At 43.4% G+C, this 23,490-nt stretch overlaps 1 protein-coding gene across 16 annotated transcripts in view; it reads right to left on the reverse strand.

The window, feature by feature from the left end:
- CCDC88A (coiled-coil domain containing 88A) overlaps positions 1-23,490 on the reverse strand; it is a 60,958-nt gene that overhangs the window by 33,911 nt on the left and 3,557 nt on the right. For all 16 annotated transcript variants that reach the window (XM_064650951.1, XM_064650957.1, XM_064650956.1 and 13 more), the window contains exons 3-9: positions 13,237-13,345; positions 9,914-9,983; positions 6,060-6,118; positions 5,385-5,468; positions 4,658-4,798; positions 3,141-3,310; positions 35-116 (exon numbers count right to left, since the gene is read on the reverse strand). In XM_064650951.1, the coding sequence (XP_064507021.1) occupies positions 35-116; positions 3,141-3,310; positions 4,658-4,798; positions 5,385-5,468; positions 6,060-6,118; positions 9,914-9,983; positions 13,237-13,345 (715 nt within the window). The remainder of the gene's footprint in view (positions 1-34; positions 117-3,140; positions 3,311-4,657; positions 4,799-5,384; positions 5,469-6,059; positions 6,119-9,913; positions 9,984-13,236; positions 13,346-23,490) is intronic.

Below are 23,490 nucleotides of genomic sequence, written 5' to 3' on the forward strand. Positions count from 1 at the left end.
CTTTTTTTTGTCCTTTTTTTTTTTTCAAACATACCTCTTGCTGAAGTCTCTTCAGTTCAGCTTCCATCTGTTCAAGTTCTTGTTTACAGTCAAGCAGCTGCTCAGTCTTTTCCTCCCTTAAAAGAGAGAACACAAACCAGTGAAATGCAACCACAAAACCTGCTGATGATCATCTCCTTTGAGGACCAAAGGCTGAGATCCGTGACACTTCCACCCTCTAATCCACCATCTCAGGGACATCACAGCCTTTAGGGTTTAGTCTTTAGCTAATCTTTTGAATTTGCTCAGACTTTTCCCAGTCCTTCAAGTTGTTCCCCAAGATTTCCTACTTGTGCAGGGCAGAAAACAGGGTGTAATAAGAGAATACACATGAATATGTACCAGGAGATTCACACCCAAAAGGAAACTCAGAATTATTTCAGAATATACACTGGAAAGCTCTAAATATTTTCCAATGGCCACTGATGCATCCTGCCACAGATCAGGCAAAACCAATTTTAAAAGCACTTCTATACTTCTGTTCTATAATTTTTCTTTTCCTTACAGAGGAGAAATAAGGTTTTCAGGTGCCTCTACTCAACTGAATAAGATTCTGCTTAAGAACCTTAATAATGTCATGAAACACATAATGAATTTTAGTTTTATGGAAACAAGTGTCTTAGTCTACTCAAATTTGTGATCAATTCTGACAGGACTCCTCCTTAAATTCCAACTAACACTTACTTCTCAATCCTTCAAAAATGAGTTTGTTAAACAATCAGTAAGTGCAAAGGAAATAATTAATTGTCTCAAAGACACACAATACCTGATGTTCAATATTCAACTGCACCTCAGAACAAACAGAATTTGCTGCTGAAAAGGCCTGCCCCATCCAGTATTGTATGATCTTAAAAGATATATTGCACATTGAAAGGTGTTACTGTGTTATTTCACATTTTGGAATGAATGGATAAGGGGGAAATAAGAGAATTGAAATGCATAATACAATCTGAAAGCAAAACCATACTAATAAAAAAACAGATCTGTTTTAAACTAAACCAGAGCAGTTGTTCTCAAAAATGAGCCAATTTCCCCATGAATGATGTTTTTGCAAGCAGACATTGTTTGGAAAAGGTCACTGAGAGCCTACAAACCCAGGAGAGGCAGCTCAGGGCAGCATCCCTGCCCACAGACACAACGGATCCTGCATTTCTGTCTCTTTTCCATGACCATTCACACTCCTGTTGTTGTTCCACACAGCAAACCAGGTGTGCAACTTCCAGCTCCAAGGTTTCTGTACTCCAAGCCTCCAATCCCTGCTTTGCATCCGAGTGAAAAACAACCTTTATGGACCTTTTTATATGAAATTCCAGCGGCTCCGGTGCCTGTTAAACCAGGTACGAAGGCCCAGAGCCAAAGCCAGATTAGGAATAAACGTTAAGCTGAATATTTTCAACTGTGGAATTCACCTAATTGCAAATTAAATCAAATAGATGTAGCATTTTAACAGTGAATGCTGCAGCCAGAAGTTAATGTAGCCAAGTCTGGTGTTTTACAGATAGTGCTGCACGCAAAGGAAATTTATTTATGGACTGAAGAGTGTAAAATGTGAACTGTTCTGAGCCATCAGTGCTGCCCTAATTGCATCCTTCAGCTCCACGCTGGAGAGGATTGGACTAAATTATACAGAACATGCCAGTGTTCACTGTTTAGGCTATCTATTAACTGTCAATCAAACTAATAACAGCAATTTTTTCACTAATTTTCCTGGTGCAGCTGTTTATAGAATATCCTGGGCGGGCTCATTGCAGCAGCCACACAATGATACAGACATCAGGGAAAAAGAGCCCCCTCTTTTGTCCTCTGTTCCTCGGGAAGGCCACGGTGTGGTGGGGGAAGGGGATCCTGGGAGTCAATCAACGAGACACTTAATGCAGCCAGCTAGGAATGATCTGATCAACAAACTCTGACACCAGCAGGGCAGCAAACTGGCAACTGGGACTCGTGCACCTTCAGCTGGTAATTTAATTCACCTGCCTCCTCTCTCTGCTGAATTTAAAAAAATAATCTTTATTTAAAGTTGTTTCTACATTATAATAAGTTACTGTACATGCTGAACCTCTTCAGGTTTAACATCTGTGTTCTTAGTTCAGGACACACACTTCACTCTGCTAAAACAACAGATTCTCCACAGGTCCATTATCATTCTTCTCTTCAAATTACCCTTCACTCTGCTCAGATTTGTTCCTAGACTTAAAGACAAAGCACCCACTGATACCTGCTGGATCAGGAGTAGCTTGCAGGAGAAAACAAGTGTCTGTGCAGACAAGAAACCTTTTACACAGAAAGAGATTAAGAGACGAGGGACAGGAAATTATTCCAGTGGAGATTTTTGTCCTGTCTGCAACAAATTTAAACACTTCATGAAGCATGAATGAACCACAGGTGTGCTTCCAACACGAAGCAGGTCACTGAGAAGGAACCTGCTGCTGAGCAGGAATTACTCCTGAACTACCTCCTTTTAAAAAGGATATTTTTGCCACTGATCCCTGAATGGTCAGCACACAGCTCTTGCTTCCAGTCCCCACCTGCCTGCCCCGTGTAATTGTTGTTGAGTGTGTCACCCCAGAGCTGCCTCAACTGCAGAGATATTCTCTCAGGAACACAGCTGAACACACAAGTACTAAAACTGCAGTCAGACATTCATTAACGATAATGAACAACAGACAAGCACAAAGAGCGTGCCTCTGAAACAACAATATTTACAAAATATGTAAGAGCAAAAGGGCTGCATTAAATTAGCTGTGAGTACTTCCAAGAGACCAGTTCTGTGGAGCAAAGAGCCTGTTACTGTGCTGTAACACACTCCAGACACTGCTCAAACAGCCAGTTCTTCAGGGTGCTCTGAGCACTGAAGACACAGAACTGGCACCGAGTTCAGTGTGTTCATGGCTAAAACATCCATATGATCCAGAATCCAAACCCAGACAGTCACAGGTGAAAAGTTGTGTTTGTCACCTGGCTCCACAAACCCGTTCCAATTATAAAAACACACTTCCAAAAAAACCACATCAACCAATGTTTGAAAGGACGAAGGATTTGCCTGAAGACCACTCCCAGTGTGCAAAAATGACTGTTTTCAACTGAACACAGGTACTCACAGCTCCTGCCTGAGCCTCCTGATCTTGGCTTTAGCGTCTGCCAGCTCCACGGAGAGGTGCTGCCGGCTCTCCGTGCGCTTCATGCCGGGGGAGCCGCACGGGGACTGCGCCGCCGACGCGTGAGGTAGGAAACGGAGACAGTCCCGCTCCTCCGACAGCTCAATGATGGTCTGGCACGGGGGAAACAAGGACAGGGAGGAAAAATACACAACTGCCCTCAGACAGCCACCAACCTGCACCTTGAACAAACCAAAGGCCGGAGCGATGCAGGAATAGCACAAAGGTTTTGACCCCTTGTCCTGGTTAGAACAGCTGGGACCAGTTCATCACTGGATGGGTGGAACCCAAAACTGGGTATTCTACAGCCTTCCGTGCCATTGCCCAGAAACTGTTCTCAATGAACCATTTACACCCTCTGCCCAGAGCAGCCCTGACTCCTCAGGCTATGAACTGGGTGTTAAGAGGCCCATGAGACAGGAGGATGCTCCTGTGCTCACACCCAGTGTGGAACTCCCCGCCCTGAGGGAGGCACTGGGCATTCCTGCCTGAACTGGAGGATAGATAATCTTGGGGTCTTGGGACTTTTTTAACCACTTGTGGGATCCAGAGGAAGACTGCAACCACCACTCTCAACCAGACTGCACCCACCACTCTCAACCAGACTGCACCAGCACTCTCACCAACAGGTTTTCCCCTCTCCTTTTCCTTTGGACTCAGGGGGCCCAAGGAACACCACTCTGTTCATGCCCCAGGGTGCTGAGTTATACATTTGGGTTTTGTGGCTTAAAACCAACTGTTTGTCTGTATAATCGTACTTATTGTATTCTTTTATTAAATTGTTATTCTGACTTACAATCTCTCTTTTGAGTTGGGTTCATTTCCCTGCTGGTTTACCTTTAAACCAGCACACCCTTAAGGAAGTTCAAAGCCCTGCTTGTGCCCCTACACCCACAAAGCAAAGAGCCACAGGTGTTTAACAGGAGTGTTTGGGCTCCTTTATTTTTAACTGGAAATTTAGACTTTTAAAGTGCACAGCATTCTCAGTGCTCAGAATGGATTGGGTAGTGAAAGGCAAGAATTCCTGGGACATGAGGATAAAGGGTGTCTCCAAAGATGCTCTCTGGTGGCAGCAGCATCCCTGCCAGCTGAGGGAAGCAACAGACCCACAGGAATATCCCTATTTCCTCAGATAAGTAAGGGTGTTATCCAAACACAAAGATCTCCTGTATTTTAAAGCTGTTTTTCCTTTGCTTTGCAAAAAAGCATCACCACACATCCTCTACCCTCTGTTTGACTCCTATCCAGGCTGTGAGCAGGAAAAGCAGTTGCTGCCCATCCAAGGAATATTTGGAATAACTGCAACACTGACAGAGCCACACTCCACTGAGGGGCAGACCTGGCACCACCGAGATGGTTCACAACTTGTAATGGTTATTAAACACATTTCTGTTCCTTCACTCTCACACAGCCTCGTGATAATCCTGGCCTTGTATTCCCTTCCCAACCCCAATCCGTACCTCTGAGTGCTCATCTCTCTCATCTATAAGTCTTTTCAAATGCAGTGCCATGTTTTTCAAGAGAGGTTCCACATACTCCTGTGTCAGCACAATGACATCCATCCACTGCAGATCAAACACGTTCTCCTGGTTGTGAGTCACCTACACGGGACAGAAGGAGAGAGAGAAAACATCCTCTGGGACTTGGCAGAGTAGAAAGGGAGCACAAAGAAAATAAAGCTGCAACCCTGTGGGTTAAATCCTCTAGGCAAGGGAGGAAAATATTAATATAGTCATTTAATAGATGAAATTGTATGTAATGGAAGAGTTTTTGTCTACCTGAGAGCAGCCCCTTGTACCTCTGGCAAAACAAAAAGCCAGACATATTAGACCATGACAGTGACATATTAGACATCACAAACGTGGGACTGGGATTATATTTTATAAATAAATCTGCATATGAAAACGTCACTAAACTTAATTTGCTGTAACTCTTAAGAATGCCTTGAAGCAACAGACTTGTTTCCTGGTACTGCTTTAACAGTGTAACCCAAAAATGCTCCGTCAGGAAATCTTTTTGTGAATCAAGTGAAAAAACAAAGACTTTTTTCTGCTTACTGAAACCTCTGGATAGGCAAATCACACGTTTGATTGACCTGCTTTTGAACAAATGCAATTCATCTTCCTACAGCACAGCATTACACCTCAAAAAAAATAAATTAAAAGCCCCAAAACCCCCTCAATGTACCTCCTGAATATGGGCTGCAACAGCTGCTCTGGTGTCAAAATCCAGGCCTTGGATTCTCTCAATAAATTCTTCTTTTTTCTGACACTAAAAATAAAGACACCTATTTTATACATGTATCAGCACAAGTATTTTCAGTCCTCTTTTATATTTCTAAGATTTACAACTTATAAAGTTGCCATTGCAATGTTCACATGACTAAATTATTACTCAGTCGTTCTGCTGATCAATAAAACCCTTGGTTTATATCATGCTACAGTAATTACAGCTCTTCAACACTAATTTAATGATAAAGAAAAAACAGGTTGAAATGGGGCAAGGAAGAGTTTTCTTAAAATAGCTCCTTATTCAAATTTTATGACAGTGTATTTATTAAATACATGAAACAGATGCAGTAAGATGTATCAGCAAGATAATTCCTCAGTAGTTTACTGTTTTCTTCCTTTCTTTACAGCATCAGGTAAATGAACACTATTGAAATGAATAAACTACCAGAAATTCCATGTTTTGTGCACTAAGAGGTGTAGGGTCATAGCCATTTTAACTGTCAGGATATTTTAGTAGCACTGGAGGAAGGGAGGACTAAGTTTTACACCACCTCAGGTATTAAAATAGTAAGAAAAGAGATCAGGAGCAGTTAAAACAATTCCATACAGACATAAACATAATTAAACCCACCTGAACTGCACAACCAAGTATAAGCAGAAGGAGCTTTTTTACTTCTTCAGTACCTGGCTCTAAGGAGAAGACAAGAAGAAAAAATGGTAGGTGTAAAAAGGTAATTTGGGCTTCTTCCCCTACCCCTCAGAAAACATCAGGTTTTCTCACTATTTCCACTAATTTATGTTAACCTTGTTTAGAAAACAGAGGAGGAAAGCCCCATCTTTCCACCTTTCAGCTTAGTGCTTTTTGCCATTTCACTGCCAATTTTCAGAGTTAAAAACCCAACATCCAATAATTTGAAGTGGACAAAAAACCCCATAAATTCAGCCCTTGGAACAGCAAAACTTCAGAGGGATGTTTTTAGGAGCACTCTGGAGACCTACAATCAAGTTTTCAGTGGTCACCTCAGGCACCTCCAGAGAAGTTCCACCAGTGTTCAAATTCCCTGCCACCCCCAAGCTGGCAGAGTTAGGTGACAAGTTCACTTAAATTCTTCCCCAAAGCTGCATTAGATATTCATCTGCACATCAAAAAAAATCAAAATGTATTTCCAAATCTGGCCTTAAGCATCTTAATCTCCTAAAGAAGCTTAAGTGAAAGAACTCTGTTTACAGATTAGTAAAAAACGTTTCTTACTTTTCACATTCAGAATGTCCCCATCTTGCTACTAAATATAGAAATAACAGTCTATATCTAGAATATAAATGCCAGGAAGCAAAGCCTTCGAGGAGGGCAAAATAGCTCAGGCATTGACTCAGCCCACTTCTTTCAGAGGGAGCTAAATTATGGGGATAATCCCAATGAACACGGAATGTTAGGGTTTTTTCAAGGGAAGTTACGAAGAACATGAACTCAAATGGGAGGGTTTTTATCATTTATACACTTCCTGCATCCCAAAGTCTCGAGCTGGGAAGCCTTTTAGGTGGAACCAGAAAAAACATCAATGAGTTGTGTTTTACCAGAAGCCACTTTGGCTGAAGAAGGGGAATTCCACCTGGCTGCCTGTCTCAATGAGGGTTAACTGGAATACTGGAACAGGAGGAATCCATCCCAACAGCTCACATCCATCCTCTATCCCAATAAATTAATCACACTTTTTTTATTTTTTAAGCAAGCCCTGAACTCCTCTTCACTCCCCATCTCCTGACTGGCTTTTAAACACCCACCTGATTATTGCTGCCTTGTCTTTGTCCCCCATTCCCTGAAGGAACACTGCAAAATACTGACCAACCTCAGCTTCCCTCTGCTGCCAAACATCCTGGACGTTTTGCTTCCTTTCCCTCCACCACAAACACAGAAATAATCATTCTCTTCTACCCCCTCCACCACAAACACAGAAATAATCATTCTCTTCTACCCCCTCCACCACAAACACAGAAATAATCATTCTCTTCTACCCCCTCCACCACAAACACAGAAATAATCATTCTCTTCTACCCCCTCCACCACAAACACAGAAATAATCATTCTCTTCTACCCCCTCCACCACAAACACAGAAATAATCATTCTCTTCTACACCCTCCAACTTGCTGCTTGAACTCTGTCCCTACCCTGTGCTCCCCTTTGATCTTCCCTGTGCTCACTCTTATCCCTGACTTTCATACTCCCTCTCATCCCTGACTTTCCCTCCTCTCCTGGATGGCTCCCTCAGAAACAGGGCCTTGCTTTAATCTCCCCTTTCCCCTGTTAAAGGCCTTTTTCCTCGTCATTATCTCCTCTCCCCTTTCCCCCTGTAATTTAATTTCCCATTTCCAGGCTGCAGCTCCTCTCCTCCAGTTTTCTCCTCCAACTGGCTTCCTGCCAATTAGCTCAGCTGAGATGTTTCCTGATAAAGTCCCTGATGACCTGTTTTGTCAGAGCTCAAACCCAGCATTCCACCTGCATTTCCCTGGCTGAGCCAACTGCCTCCCATGGAGCCAGACACGTTTCTCTTCCTTAAATCTCATCTGCTCCTGCAATTCCTCATCTTCTGCTATTTCTCTACTGATCATTCCTTAAGGGGAACAACCAGGAGACATTCCTGTGAAAAATCCCAGCTCCAGCCCAAGCTTTAGTGGAGCAAATCCCAGTGATTACCAGAGCCTTGACTTTTGCTGCGGGGCCTTGCCTTGGGGCAATCAGATTTACACTGCAGGCCTCTCCAAGGGTTTAACAGCCCTGCACTTGCCCACCAAATAAAGCTTAAAAATCCATTTTGGAACGAGATCCTTCTCAAGCTGACACAGCAAGGCCTGACTTCCAAAGGGGAAAGGTTCAGGAGGGACCCCAAAGGAACAGGCCCATCTCTGGATTCAGACCCAGCTCCGTGAGGGACTTGGGCAGGAATGTGAAACACCTGCAAGAATGTTGCCCAAACATAACAATTCTTTTTTAATAGGAGGGCTGTGCTACAGGGAAGTCCTGATTTTCTCTCCCAAACCCACAGGAGAGCAATGCACACACCAGCTGCCAAACCACAGAAGCTGCACAGATTTGGCTGAGATCCCAAAACACGAAGACACCTCCTTATTAATGACAAGGCATAGATTTTTTATGTGTACAACTAAATACTGTCTTATCTCTGTGGGGTTTTATAGTGCAGTTTTAATAAAATTTCATCTTATACTACACAGTACCAAGACACTTTGTCTCAGTATCTCGAAGAGAACAATAAACATCACTAAAAAACTCAATGACCTGGGGTTTTTTTCGAATCTGTTTTTCCCATTAAATCCACGGAGTCCTTCGAAAACCTTAAGAAAGTCTGGGATCAAAATAGGAAAGCATGGTGCATTCCACTGTCTTGGAAAAGAAGAGACCACATTGACACCACTTCTTGTGCATATGACAGCAGCTACACACAGAGAAACTCAAAAGGCTGTGACCTCAGCAGCAAAAGCAGCAATATCCAAAAGCAGCAGGTAAAAAAGAATTAAAAAGCAAGATATCTACATAAATGGGATGTGTGCAGATGGGATATGGAAAATACCAAGGTTATGAACCTTGGGATTGCAAAGTGAGGAAACACAGATGGTTCTTCTGGCTCATGAGAAAGCCCTGGTGTCACAGACACGGAAGCATGGATAGGAGACATCCCAAATAAATAAAACAAGCCAGGGGAAGCTGCACAGCCTGTTAGAGGAGTTCCTAACCTCTCTGCTGAGGTGTCAGAACATCAGGAGAACCTGGGACACATTAGACCCAAGTAAATAAACTCTGCCCCATCCAGAGTGGCTCCATGCAGGCCAGGTGTGTCTGCTCCGTGCTTCTGGAATTGAGAGCATGGTGCAGAGATTCCCAGGAGGCTGTGGACAGTCAGCTGGCTCCACACAGGCTAAGTGTCCTGGGCTCAAAATTGCAACTCTCAGAGCTGGAAGCAGAGAAGGTGGGAGCATGGAGAAGACAGTGTCAGTTTGGGGGAGAAAGCAAGAAGGTCAGAGCAATAACTGTCAGGTAAGGATGCAAGAGAAGCAGAGGATCTGGGGGAAGGAAAACCAGGGATTAGGAGCTGGATCAAGTGAGATGCATTGAATTTCCTCAGCGGTGACGCAGGTGAAGGAAGTTGGAAGTGCAGTAGCTGGGAGTACAGGAAACTTAAACTCTGTGCTATCAGTGGCTCACTGGTCACTGGGAAATGAACTCTGGTCCAATATAAATCCTGAGAGAGGGACAAACCACATTTCTGCATAGTGTGGACCCCTTGTGTGAACAAAGAAAACCATTATTAAATCATTAAACCATTCCTAATCATTATTAACCCACTTATTTGCCAAAGCACTCACACAATTTTCTGTCGAAAGGCTCGATCCTATATGAATTTTATTTCCAGTGAACTCACACAAATTATCACAGCAGTGCGCATTTTTATCTTAGTCAAAAATAAACTTACCAGAAAAGGGATTTTTGCCAATTATTAACACGTTTGGCAAAGACATCATGATGAGCTGCTGCAAGTTCTCCTGTAAAAGTTAATTACAATGTCATTTACACCATATGCATTGAAGGAAAGCAAACATCAAACACCAACAACCACTAGTGTTACATAAACAGTTTGAATTTTTTCAGGTCTTAATGCATAGATGTTAAACACTTAATTATCTGGACTCTAATGAAAAAAACAAACTTACAGGCTGTGAGTTAGTGCTACAAAAGCCCTGTTTTACTGGTTTGCACGGTCATCTCCACACAGCAAAATCCTCTCGTGGCAATGAGCTGGCTTATGGATCTTAAGCCCACTAGATCCTCAGTGAGAATGCAGCAAAACCCCTTTAAATTATTATGTTTGTGTTTCCCCGGGTAAGTTATCAATCAATGTTTATTTTCTTGCCTCTAAGCTGCATTTATGGTGCAAAATATCAATTTCCTCTCCCCTCCACGAGTCTCTTTGGCTTCCCCAAAATGGATGTGAAAATCCCCAGGGGGCTTTGGTGCAGTGACACTGGGACAGCTGGGAGTATAAAGGCACAACCCCCTGCTTGCACAGTGCCATGGAATGGGATGGAAGTGCCAGGCACCAGCTCTGCCTGTCTGTGCCCCACACTCCAGCAGTGGAGAGGTGCCCTGGCCAGGACCGGCTGTAATCGGGGCAAATCCTCAGTCTAGACAGAGCCTAATTCTCCTGAAGCAGAGGGGTCTTTCTCCTATTCCCAGATGTTTATTCCCAGCAGATGCCATCCCAGCAGCAGCTCGGGAGCCAGGCTTTTTGTTTTTCCACAGTGACAGAGTCATTAATACAGAAAATGTTCCTGCTCCAAAGCAATGTATTCCAGTATGAGGTGTCACACTCCAGCCTAAAAACCCAACCTAAGAAAAGCCCAATATTCCTTCAAAAACACCTGCAGAAATTATTAGTTATAGCTGTACTTGAAAGTTCCCACCAGTTAATACAGGACATAAAAAATTATACCTGAATGGATTAATACTAGACTGAAAAATATGTGCTTTCACAGCACATGCCTGAGACAAATCATGAGGAGGGAGAAAGCAGCTTTGACCTACTCAAAGATCATGAATTTCAACCAAGCTGTACTATCCACTTGATAAAGACAATTTTCAAAGAAATGAAGATATGAAGGGTACCACAGGATGTTTTAAATCTCTACAGAACAGATAAAACACGAGGAATTCAACGAATATTTATAGCTACCATGAAAGAAAACCAAATATTGCTACAAACTGGGGGCTTGGTGGCTTTTTTATTGGGTTTTTTTTTGGTGACAGCTCCAATAATTCAATGCTGCTGTCATAAAGCTGATCACACCATACCACGAGGCAGGGTGTGAGCAGCAGTAACCAAAAAATGACACTATCACCTGTTTCCTTACAACACCAACCAAAAACTGACACTTATCAGCTGTTTCCTTACAACACCTCTGCCTCCCTCCAGAGGAGTGTGCCACCTCCTCTGTCACCCTACATTAACTCCAGCCCTGCTCCCAACCTGGGTGTCCTTCTGAACTCGCTAGAAAAAACTTCTAGAAAAAAACTCACAGATTTTTTAACTCTTGTTTAACCTGCAAAAATCAACTCAGCCCGTTTACAAAATTCTGCCTTGTCTGTACAAACTTTTAGAGCTCAGGAGTATTTCCTTTCCTAAAGCTTTACACATACCATTTTAATTTTGCATGTTATGTCCTCCCAGAGCAGCTTTTTTTGACAAGCACAAACTGATGCAATTGTTTGCTAAAATGAGAGGGCATTTTCCACAGATGTTATAAAATCACATGGAATAAACTCAGACAGACAAGCTCACAATAAGAAGCTTTAAGAGTTAGGTTAACATAATGCTAAAAATTAAAAATCCCCATGTCCATGTCTGATTCCTGCTGTAATATTCCAGGCAGGGAGAAACAGCAGATCTCAGCACAGCCACTGCTTTCCACATTCACTGCTCCTGGATCTGAGGCAGACACAGGGAACACTGGGAAGCACTCAGGTGGGAGAGCTCCCACTCCAGGCTATGGGAGGCCTCTCAGTTCCATTCCAGGGCATCCATCAAGCCCAGGATTTCCTGCCTGGGGGGATTTCACAGTGACAGGAACTCAACTGACCCTTCCTTGGAGTTTGCTGAGCTGCCTCTCCCACACAGCCCCGGCTCTGCTCTGAGCTGGAGGGGAAGCAAAGGCTCCAGCCCACCCTCTATCCCCAAAACAAATCCTTATTCCTGCTAAAACACAAGCTGTGCAGTGTTTCCGTGTTCCATCACATGAGGCACCTCACAAGTCCAAGAAACTTGGGAGGGAAAAGGAGGGAAAAAAGTGTAAAACAGTTAAAAGTGCTGTTCAATCTTCAAAGGTGTGGTTTTAATATTTCTTCAATAAAAATGCTTTTTTAACTTTAAAAAAAAGATATAATAAATTCTTTCTCTCACGAAGGTTTGGAGCAACGTTCCCAATCCTGAACATTCACCCAACTGCCAGGAATTCTGCCTGGTCCTGGAGCACTGGGACTGGCTGATACCACGAGGCCAGTGGAGCACAGGGAATGCTTTGTATTCCAATAAAGATCAATCCCGTCAGTGCCTGTGCCTTCTGCTGCACCAGTTGTGGAGCACTAATGCCTGGTGGAAAACCACTTCCATTAGGAAAAGGAAAAGCATCTGGGTCATAGCAGGCAGCACATAAACCCACGTGCAGGGGCTGCCAAGGCCAGAGCGACGGGAAGCGCTGGAATAACGTCCCGGCAGCGACAGCTGGGAATTCTCACTGCACGCGGGAGTTTGGGAAAGCACACACTCCATGTGTGCACAGGAGGGGCACAGACATCAGCACAGGCCAGGCCAGGATGCACAGGGAGAGGCAGAGCAAAGGGTTTGTCCTGCTGAAAATCGAATTAATTCTAAACCCAATGTGTTTGGTCCCGTTTTTCTTACAAAAGCTCCGCTGGTAACGTTAAATGCACTGGTAATAATCTCCCTCACAGGTACAAAACTTGCTGCAGCTCACAGATATCAACCAGCAGTATTTACTGTACTACAGCAGTAATTTAACACACAGAGTATCTGTTACATTAACAGATCATCATTCACATATAAGTGTTTCCACTACAGCTGTAAATTAAACATGATAAAACATTTGACCAGATATATAAACAACCATTCCTACAAGTATCTCAAAATATTCATCTTATTTTTCTTACATTCAAAGGCATGGTTATAAAAGAACACTTAGCAATAATTCCAGGCAAAGCACAACACAAGAAACGTTTACTGACCTGATAGTAAGTTTTGATTTGTTTCACCAAAATAGACAAATTTTGAATCCTTAACGAGGCATCATTGTTGACTTTTTTGTTTATCCTCTGATTGGCAGACTTTGGATTGCTGCAAGAGAAAAAGGGACAAAAGAGAATAAACTGAACACACTGAACATGAATCTTGAAACTCTCTCCATAAAGCTAAAGGTACACTTGATGTGTACCTTATAAAATGCTGTTTTGCTATCATGAGGCACAAGAAGCAACGTGATTTTTGGCTTTTAGAACACAAAATGAAATACATCATGCTAACACATATTAAATTATTTTAAATATGTTTACAGATGATTGAGACCTGTCAACAAAGGGGTTATTGACTGGTATGTTGTCATGTGTTATCACATACCACCAGAGTTTTCTCTGGCTTCAGAGAGGAAATCAATCTCTCCTTCCTTCCCAAAGCAGAAGGGACCTGAGGAAATGAGGATGAGTCACCCTCTTTCAATACCTCAGGACACAGCGAGTTCTTAACACACACAGGACACTGTGACAACCTTTCCTTGGGATTTTCCATGGCAAACAACACAGAATCAAAGCACTCCCCCTCAACACCCTCCTGAAGCTTTAAACAATCCCTGAGGGATGGCCAAAGTGAAGTTCCTTTTCCAGAGACACTCGAGGCAGTTGCACAACACGACTTGTGCTGTTTAATGGCATTATTGTGCAGTTTAATGACATTATTATCAGCTAAATGAGCAGCTGGCTGGGCTGCTGTGCTCCAAGCAGAAAGCACCAACCTCCCCCTGGCAAAACTTTGTATTTGCCTTTCACAGCTTGCTCAGCTTCCAGCACACCAGAATTTTTAAAGGATATATATTGATGTCTTTCCTTCAGTTTACTGCTCTCAGCATTTCCTGGCTCATAAGGATATACAGAAATAAGAGGAAAAATGGTGCTGGGAAAGGAAGTTGGGTCATATATAAAATGCACTGCCAACACACAGCCATTTATGAAATAAAAGCAGTAAGCACAGCACCCTTTTTTTGTATATGTGAACATAAATCTAGGAAAATTAGGGCATGGGTAATTGCCTCATTCCCAAATGCTCATCACCACGATCCTAAAAATACTATAAACAATTAAAAGTACATCTGAGAATAATACATCAGCCCAAACTGTGTGACTGAGGTGTCACCTTGGATTTATTAGTTCAGCCAACCTGTGGCTGCAGGAGGAACTAAAGGGGCTAAAAATAACTCCTCTTTGCAGATGTACAGAACTGAACTCCCTTCCACGCTGAATTCATTCAGATTTGTTAAAATCAAAGAGAAAATCCACGATAAACCCTGCTGACCTACAGAGATCAGCTGAAGTCTCCTATTTCTACATTCATATCTCCAAAAGGCCGATTTGGGGCCCTTAATCTTCATGTTTAATCTTAATGACCACGGGATTATCTCCGGGCTTTTTCATCATCTTCAGCAGCACCATTTCTGCAGCCCCACGTTGGAGAGGACTCTCCCTGCAGAGCACTCAGAGCACAGGGCACTGGAGCCTCCTGGATATTGTCACAGCTCTCATTTCGGGCATCAACACAAAACTCAGCGTGCAACCGCAGGAATTCAGAACACAAATGTCACCAAAGCCCAGGCTTTGCATTTTCCCATTTCAGAAGCTCTGCTGGAATATTTAGACTGGTCTAGGCAGAAGGCATTCAACTTTTTTTTTTTCTTAAATCCTTTTTTTTTTTTGGCATGAATTGCAGGAAACTGTTTACTGAGATTGTGACTTTTTTGCTGGGAAAACTTGGGCCACTGATGTGCTCTGGAACTGCGTCTTGACCAAACTCAGAGTCCAGTTATAGGATGCTCTGCTAGGGCAGATGATCAACAATTAAAATCAGAATGTCATGCTAGGGCAGATGATCACTCCTGGGACAACCTGGAGCACAGAACAAATTTATTTTAATAATTTTAATTTTTTTCCAAAACATTACGGCAACAGGTCCAACAGAAACCCCCAAACTCCGAATTTCCTTCACATTTTCCAGCAGAACTTTAAAACAGGAAAACAGTGACAAGAAGTTGAACCCCTTGCTTTTGAGGATCAACAAAACCAAGGTGCTTGGATACCATAACACTGCTAATCTCTACCAATCATTTCTAATTTAATTAAACACTACCCTCAACAGCTCACTACAGGTAGCAGATTTCTTGGTCGTTTTTGTTGGAGAATGTTGCATTGTCTCATTACTCCTCAAGCAAGGGATGTGAGTTGTCTTTGACACTCTCAGTTAACATGTTAGCCATGACTAAGATGTCTTAATCTGTCCCTCTCAAGAGGAAATACCACAGCATGATGTTGGCCCCACATTTTCCATCATATATTCTTTGTAGAATTGTATTTTGCCAGACTGGTCCAAGCCAGGACATACTGATTTTCTGACCATGCATTCTAAGTAACTAATGAAACACGAGGTGCAACTATTTTTCATGCACAAAGATAAAAAAATCTAAACATAAAACTGCCCAAACCTGTATGGCTTAAAAGAACAGCTATAAACTAGTTTACATTTTTTGAAAATTCATTGAAGATTTTAATAGATTACTTCTTTTCGTATATTGAATTGTTTAATTTTTATGACCAATAAAATGCTTATAATAATTACATTTATTTAATGCAAAACAGCTCTCTTTATTAGAATACATTTGGTCCAATACCACTGAAATAAACTGGTACCTGCTGTCTGGAATACAGGAGGCAAATGAAACCATTTTGGAGTATAAACTGGTTCCAAAACAGACCTTTGTAAGAGACATGGTTTTAAAAAGCTGGTTTTAAAGCTGAGATTCTGGTGGCTACTATAACCACTTTTAAGGCCATGATCTGCTCCTTTTTCTGAGGTGGAGATGCTCAACTGCTTCAGTGGCAAACAGCCCAGCAAAATAGGGCAAATCTGTGCACAAGTCGATAGGAAGCAGAGCGGTGAAAGATCCCCTTCAGCAATTTTACATTTAAGAGCAACCTACTTCTGACAAGAGCCATTAATTTCAGTGGCAGCAAAAGCAGACAGGAGCATCCCCTCCCAATGATGCATTAGTTCAAAAACTCCTCATTGCAGGGGGAACCTGGGTGATTTGGAAATACTACCAGTGTCATGGATCGCGGACTGAGACTCCAAATAATCAGGGATTATGTGCCTTTCATTTTTCATTGACCAAAATCTATCAGAAATGGGAATGTGATAGCTTAATGGCTTCATGCTTAAATCTGTGCAGACTGCAAACCAGTTGTGTCCCCTCCTGCCATCTGTTCCTTGATGGTACTTAATGATTAAGTCTGGTATCGCAACCCACCCTAATTTTAAATATTCCATTGTTTGGATCTATCCGGGTAAAGTGCAGTGAAATGCTGCAACAGCACTTTGGAAAAAATTCTGTGCAAGTGAACATCTCAAAGAGTAAGAAATATTGACTGGTACCCTGTGGTTTAGCACCACAGCACTCACTTGTACAAGTAAATGTTGCTCGCTCACTAAAGTTAAATTTTTTGCAAAGTCCTTTTAACCACAATGCTGAGGCTCACTCTTCCAAATATTTCACTAATAGCAGAATTTTTTGATAGATTTCAAGTAATAAAGCAGCCTTTCAATATTACTATTGGCAAGGAAACAATAAGCGTGCACAAAATGTGTTTTACAAAGAGATTTAACAGAGCAGTGTCCTTTTACTGACAAAGCAGTACAAAGTCAAAATAAAACTGGGGCCTTCGAGGGAGAATAACTGATAACATTTAATTGCTTAGACATTTGAAGCAACACCACAGTAAGTGGTACATTGAGGCAATGAAGTTATCAGAAGCAGGTGGGACTAAAGGAGCACTGGGCTTCACCAGCTGATTGTCTGATCCATGGAAAAATCGTCACTTTGGGGGAGTCTGCAGGAAGGGCAGTGCTAAGGAACGGGGCAGATCCTGAATTTACCATGTAACCAGTATCACACACCTTCTAGAAAGGCTGGGACAAGATGCCACCCTTCAAACTCCTCCTGCATCCACCTTCCCTACAGAATAATTCCTCACACACACTGCCTGCTGCTGACCCTGCAGAGAACTAACTCAGCACGTGTTCACCTGAAAAACAGAGGCAATAAAATCCTCCTCCCTCTTGCAGAGCACCAGGCAGGACGTGCCAGCCCCGAGGCCACGGGGTGTGGATGACATGGGACACGGTGCCCGCAGACATTGCCCCAGGCACACCCCATGTGCTGAACACACAAGGGATGTTACACTCAGAGATGCTCAAGGCTTCACTTCCCAACCCTGCTTAGCCACTGGATCTTTGTGCACTTACACTGGACCCAGGAAAAGGATGCTCTGACCCTAACTTGGAACGTGCAAACATGTTGAGACAATCCTGCCCAAGCACCAGGCAGTGCACAGTTAAATTGGTCATGTATCCCTGCAGACATCTGCTCAAACCCCTGGAGAACCATTCCAAGCACTGAGATACCCTTTGCCACAAAACAAGGTATTAAAATTCAGTTTAAGGACCCTTTTCTAGCTCTGCACTTAGCAAAGATTGAAAGCCAGAAGTTCAAAGCTGCATCAAACGTTTTTTGCCTCGTGATAGTGTGAGCTTTAGGAAGTAGGTCTAACACCCAGAGTCTTTTGGCCCCTGCACAAAACCCCACTTCCCAGGATTATGTCCAACATCATAAGCTATTAGGAGGCTGCAGCCCAATGCCTACTTTCAAAAAAAAAAAAACCAACAAAAACCACCCCGACCAACTGGCCTAAAACAAATGGACCGGCCGGTGGGGATCACAGGGAGCCGTGCCAAGGGCACGTGAGTGGATCCCGGGCATATGTGGAGCTTCCCTGCTCCCGGCACCTGCCCGGGCTGCCCCGCTCCCGGAGCGCTGCCCGGTGCCCGAGCGATCGCGCTGGCACTGCCAGCGGAGGAGCTGCCTAATTCCTCACGGTTCCGTGTGCTCCGAGGCTGCTGGCCCGCCCACTGACCCCGTGCCCCCCTTGCCCAGCACAGCACCCAGGGCTGCCCTGACCTGCGGGGACCCCATGGCACGAAGGGACAGCCCCTCACGTGGGAACACACGAACAGCCACGCAAAATCACGGCTGTTCAGGAGGCTGCTGACCGAGCTTTGAGTTCTCCCTCAAAGAGAGAGGGAGAACTTTGTTTTTGTTTAAAAAAAAAACAAACAGAACAACAGAGCCCAGAACAGCCCAGATTTATTGTTCGTCCTGTCTCTGTTTCTTAACAGCAATAAGGTGCTGCAGGTGAGCAAAATACGTGAGGAAAGAAGAGAGTTCACCTGTCACTGACTAACCATACACTGAATTAACACCCCCTGAAAATCTCTAAGTTCCAAGTTTTAGAGAGCAACCTCTGTTTTTAGCATCACTGGTATAAAATGACTTTATTACTACTGTTTCACCTTGACCACTCTTTTCCTATCACACTAAAAGGTGAAAAAAATCAAAAACTGCCAAAAATTGAACCCAGTGAGTCACTGAGTAACCTGGGTGAGCTCCCCACGACAATCAATGACAACGTGGAGCTTGCAAAAGGTGAATTGGCCTCCATCAAAGTAAAAAGTGTTACTCACGGGAAGGAAAACCCATGGGATTCAAAGCATCCCAGAACACTTAATGCTGCCACTCAAAATAAACACACCTAGGTATTAAAACCTTGAGAATTCTAGAAGAAACAAGAACAAACAAATCCTTTTTTTGAGGAAATGCATAAGAAGCAGAAAGGCTGACAAACACACTTCAACAACTCTGAGTATCTTCTTGGTTTGCTTGGTCAGTTTTTGAGGGATTTTCTAATTAGTATGAATTACTGTTTGAAAAGGGAGGGTGAAAATGCTGCAGGACTTGCTCTACACCACTTTCCAAATTCAACTAAAGCCAAAAGGTGCCCAGGATGCAGGAGTGCACAGGCTACAAAGGTCAGGGATGGACACGGCACAGAAACAAACTCCTGAGGATCAGCAATCCCGAAGGTTTGACTTCTACTTCAAGCCCTCATGTTACTTTCCCTCTCAGGGTCAGCTCTTTACCTCCGAAAGGAGTTCAAAGTTGAAGATCCATTCAGCGCAGTACTAATTAACAGAGCAACTGTAAACTCCTCGACTTGGCGATTAACACCTCAAAGCACCCGAGCACTAAAGCACCGCAAACATCGACCCCCACAACGATCCTGCGACAACAACCACATTAACTTCGGGCACTCGGCGCTCCCAGCTCGGCATCACCAGGCGCGGCACGACCTGGCACCCAACATCACAGGGCACTGACGGCAGAAAGGGCTTCTACAACCTGCCCTGGGAACGACATCGTGCAGACACGCAGGTATCCCTCGGGAAGGAACATCAGGAACAGTTATAAAAGCGGCAGAACGGGGCCGGCAAGTTGTCATCGCCGACAGGAAGCAGCGAGCAGCACAGAGGAGAAGACAACAAACACTTATTGCCCCGAGCAAATGGCATTTGTGGAGCTAACACGCTTTCTAAGACACTTAAAATATGAATACAGGGGGAAATTGCTACGTAGGATTTTAAAACAATACACACTTATGCAGTCTTCTTTATGTAAGGCTGAAAAAACCTCTTGGAGGTAGTTTGTATGTATAAGTTTTTTTTCTTCTGCCCCACCAAACTTCCAGCACCACGGCACCATGCACTTCGCTGTCTTTGATAATCACAGCACTACCAAGACCAATTCCTCCTTTGGAAGACTTGGAAAAAGGTTCCCTCCTTTCTACTCTTGACTTGGAGCTTTGCTGGAGCTGTAAATTCTCGAGTCAAAGCAGCCTGACCACAGGTCAAACATCTCAGCACCCGGAGCATTAAACCCACAGGAAACAATGTGCGACCAGCCAAGTGAAATGACACCAGAGCCACCCAAATATTGCAGTTCTTGTGGCTAAAAAGATCTTCGGCTGTAAAAATAGCGCCACAATGACTTCCACTGAAGGCTTTTGGTTGGAGCACTATTACTTTAGCATTTCCCTTTCTCACGAAGGGAAATAAACCTTCTAGGAGTAAAATAATAACACTAAAATACATATTCACCTTTGGCCATACCAGTTTTCAGCCTAGTGACAGTGTGACATCTGTCTCCCTTCTCTGACACATCAAGTACTGTCTGTATGCTGGTTTTGTCCAGCACACACAACACTAAACACACAGCAAGTGTATTCCCAAGCTACCAGGAAATTACACCAGACACTCCTCGCTCAAGGGCTTATTTAAGAAAAACAAAGATACCACACAAAGAAAAACTAGAGCAAATATCTCCCTGAAGCTTAAACCAAGACAGAATTCTGCAATAAACCTAAGTGGTTTTATCTCATATCACTGCAGGAAAGGAAGCAAATTTGGGAGCACCACATTCCAAGATTCACTCAGTGGCCAGGAACATGGCACACACCATTTAGGAGTTCACCTCTTACCATTTCCCAGTGTAAAAGTGTAACAGAAGGTAATTTTCACTTGGGTCAAGCAGCAGCTTTGCTTCCATTCAATGCCTTGGCATCAATTAATCCCATGAAACGAGAGGGAGGCATTTTGTAAACGCTGCTCAACAACAACTGCCTCTGGAGCATCCTCAGGATAAATCCTGCACTCCCAAACAAAGCAAACCCACAGGCTCACGCAGTTATTCCCAAATAATCTCTGACCACTGAGGTCATGTGCTCTAACAAACCAGCAGTTCCAAAAAAAAAAAAGCCTTGATTCCTAAATAATTACTACATAGGGAAAAGTGGTGCAGTGGGGAAGACAAGGAAACAAACTGGTATTCAGTTTAGAGGAACCAAAAATAAGATGAACATATGAAAGAACACAAACCTTCCATCTCCTTTCTCAGCAGAAGAAACAAATGAGGAAAATCTAGAAGCAGGCTTGTCAAATTTGGCAAAGGATATGATGTGCTTGATTTAGCAACCAATTTGTCAGTTAACATGGGTAAGTTTTAAAGGAAAGATCAGAGTACAGCAATATCTTGCCAAGGTTTGTGGTGTAGAGACCTCCAGACCAGCCAGGAAACCTGAAGCAGTGCCCCAGGAAAGGGATCTGCAGCTCACCTAAAACTCTGGATTTTACTGCTGCCATGATTTTCATGGAGTGCTTTGGAACAGCAGACAGAGGTAAGTGCAATGCAAAATCCTCTGAAAATGACATTACAAAAGCCACAGTGAATATATGTTATTTCCTCACCAGATTGTTTTCAATGCTGAAATGAGTTAGTTTGATTTCAGATCTGAGATGGTTAGTCATGAAACAGGTAGACAGACCCAAAAAACCACCTCTGTATGTATTAAAAATGGTTTTTAGTCCAGCCTTTATTCCCTGGCCCCAGCTAGCAGCCCAGACTAAGGGTGGGATAAGTAGTACACTACCAAAAGAAATAAGGAGACAAAGACAGATAATCAAGACAGCACATGAAGAAGAGAGAAAAGAAGTGGATGCATACATGTAGAGGAAGATTAGGTGATTTAATTCCTAATCTTCAAAATTCTGCAAGGAACAAGAGCAAAGCACAGAAGAGTTTGCTGCTCAGCAATAAGTCAGAGCAGCCAGGAGGAAGGAAAGGGGACATCAACTGTGGAAAAGGGTACACGTGCATTAGAAACCCTAGTGAAACATAAGCCAAGATCAGACACTTCAAACATTCCATGTTCAACCCACACTTTCTTCCCTTTTCCTACCAAGCCCCTCAGCAGTGCAGATACCAGCCCACATGCCCCTCATCTGCCCAGTTCAGAGCTCACTGCAGGCAGATGTTCCATGGTGATGATGATGATGATGTTTTCCTTTTCTGTAATCAAAAGGTTTTAATCCCAACAGTTCCTGACCACGCTGCACATTGTGCTGGACCATTTACAGAAGAAAAATTACTGTTAGAAATCCATCTCTCCTGAAGAAAAATCTAGGCCCTGCTGCTGCTGCAGGAGAGAGCAACAGCTCCAAACTTTGAGAGGGAGATGTACCTTGCACCTGTGGAAACCCAACAGAGCACGTCTGAGAAGAATCAAATGCACTTGCTACAAAGTGAGAAAGGTGCAGACTTCATCATATTTGACCTTTGTCCTAAAATAGATGCTCCTACAGCCAAAGTCACCGATTTCATTTCCCTCTTTTCCATATTTCCCCACCCAGGCAGAACCTGCCTCTTGCTGCTTGGTGTTCCCAAGAAGGAGTTAATTGGAGCGGGGTGGCTGTTCCTGCTCCCTTTCCCAGAGCAGGCAGCTGGCTGCTGCACCGGAGACCGAGTCCAGCTTTCAGGGAAAGATATAGGCAAGCCAGAAGTATGGGCTGGCAGGCTCCAGTGCTTGGAAAAAAGCTCACAAGTGAAGACTGAGAGCTCAGAAGAGCAGCCAGGGCAGCAGTCCACATTCTGGGCACACACTGCCAGAGCTGGGCAAGGAAACACTCAAGCCCGTCCACCTGGAAAATCTGAGGGGTGGGAAAGGCCTGCAAGTGAATCCAGCCAGGGAAAAGCAGTGGGAGAATAGCAAAAGGGGAAAAAACCCAGGAGGATAAAATATCTCACCCTTTGAAGCGGCTTTCAGCATGTCTGGATGCAGCAACTGATATGGAAAGTCCTGGTTAATAGATTAAATTAAGAGCAAAGTTATAAATGGCACACTGGGGTGCAAGCAGCCAGGTTTTCCAGACAGTGGATTAAATTAATTCAGAGTTTGGGTCTGCACGTTACCAACCCTGCACACAGTCTGTGTCCAAGAGTTCCTTTAAACCAGATTTCTTTCCACAACTGCAAAGCATAGTAAAATAAAACAAAAAAAGTAAAATACAGTTTCGAGTCTTTGTTGCTTGACCAAATATTAATGGTGGTGGTAAATGTAATGAAAGCCCCAATCTTGTAACTACTTGCAGCTGTCTGTTTTTATTCAAAGGAACTAGCAAGACCCTTGTCAGTCTGGGAACCACAGCTCATACTACAAGGCTCCCAGCATTTCTTACACAATCCTGTTGGAATTCAGTTAAATATCAGAGAACAGGAACCTATCAAAAATGTGAATTAAACAGCACTCAGAAAATGAGTGTTTCTGTAAAGTTACCTTGATGTTTTTGGATCAGAGGAACACAAACAGCACAATGCTCAGACTATAAAAAGCCCCTGAGGTGATGCCAGTCAGGTGCTGGAAAAGTACCTCTGGGACAAGCAAGTATTATTTTCCTGCAATTGTGCAGAGATGTGCAACAGGTGACTAATCCACTGAATG

Source organism: Pseudopipra pipra, chromosome 3 (genome assembly GCF_036250125.1).
Source record: "Pseudopipra pipra isolate bDixPip1 chromosome 3, bDixPip1.hap1, whole genome shotgun sequence".
Lineage (NCBI taxonomy): Eukaryota > Metazoa > Chordata > Aves > Passeriformes > Pipridae > Pseudopipra > Pseudopipra pipra.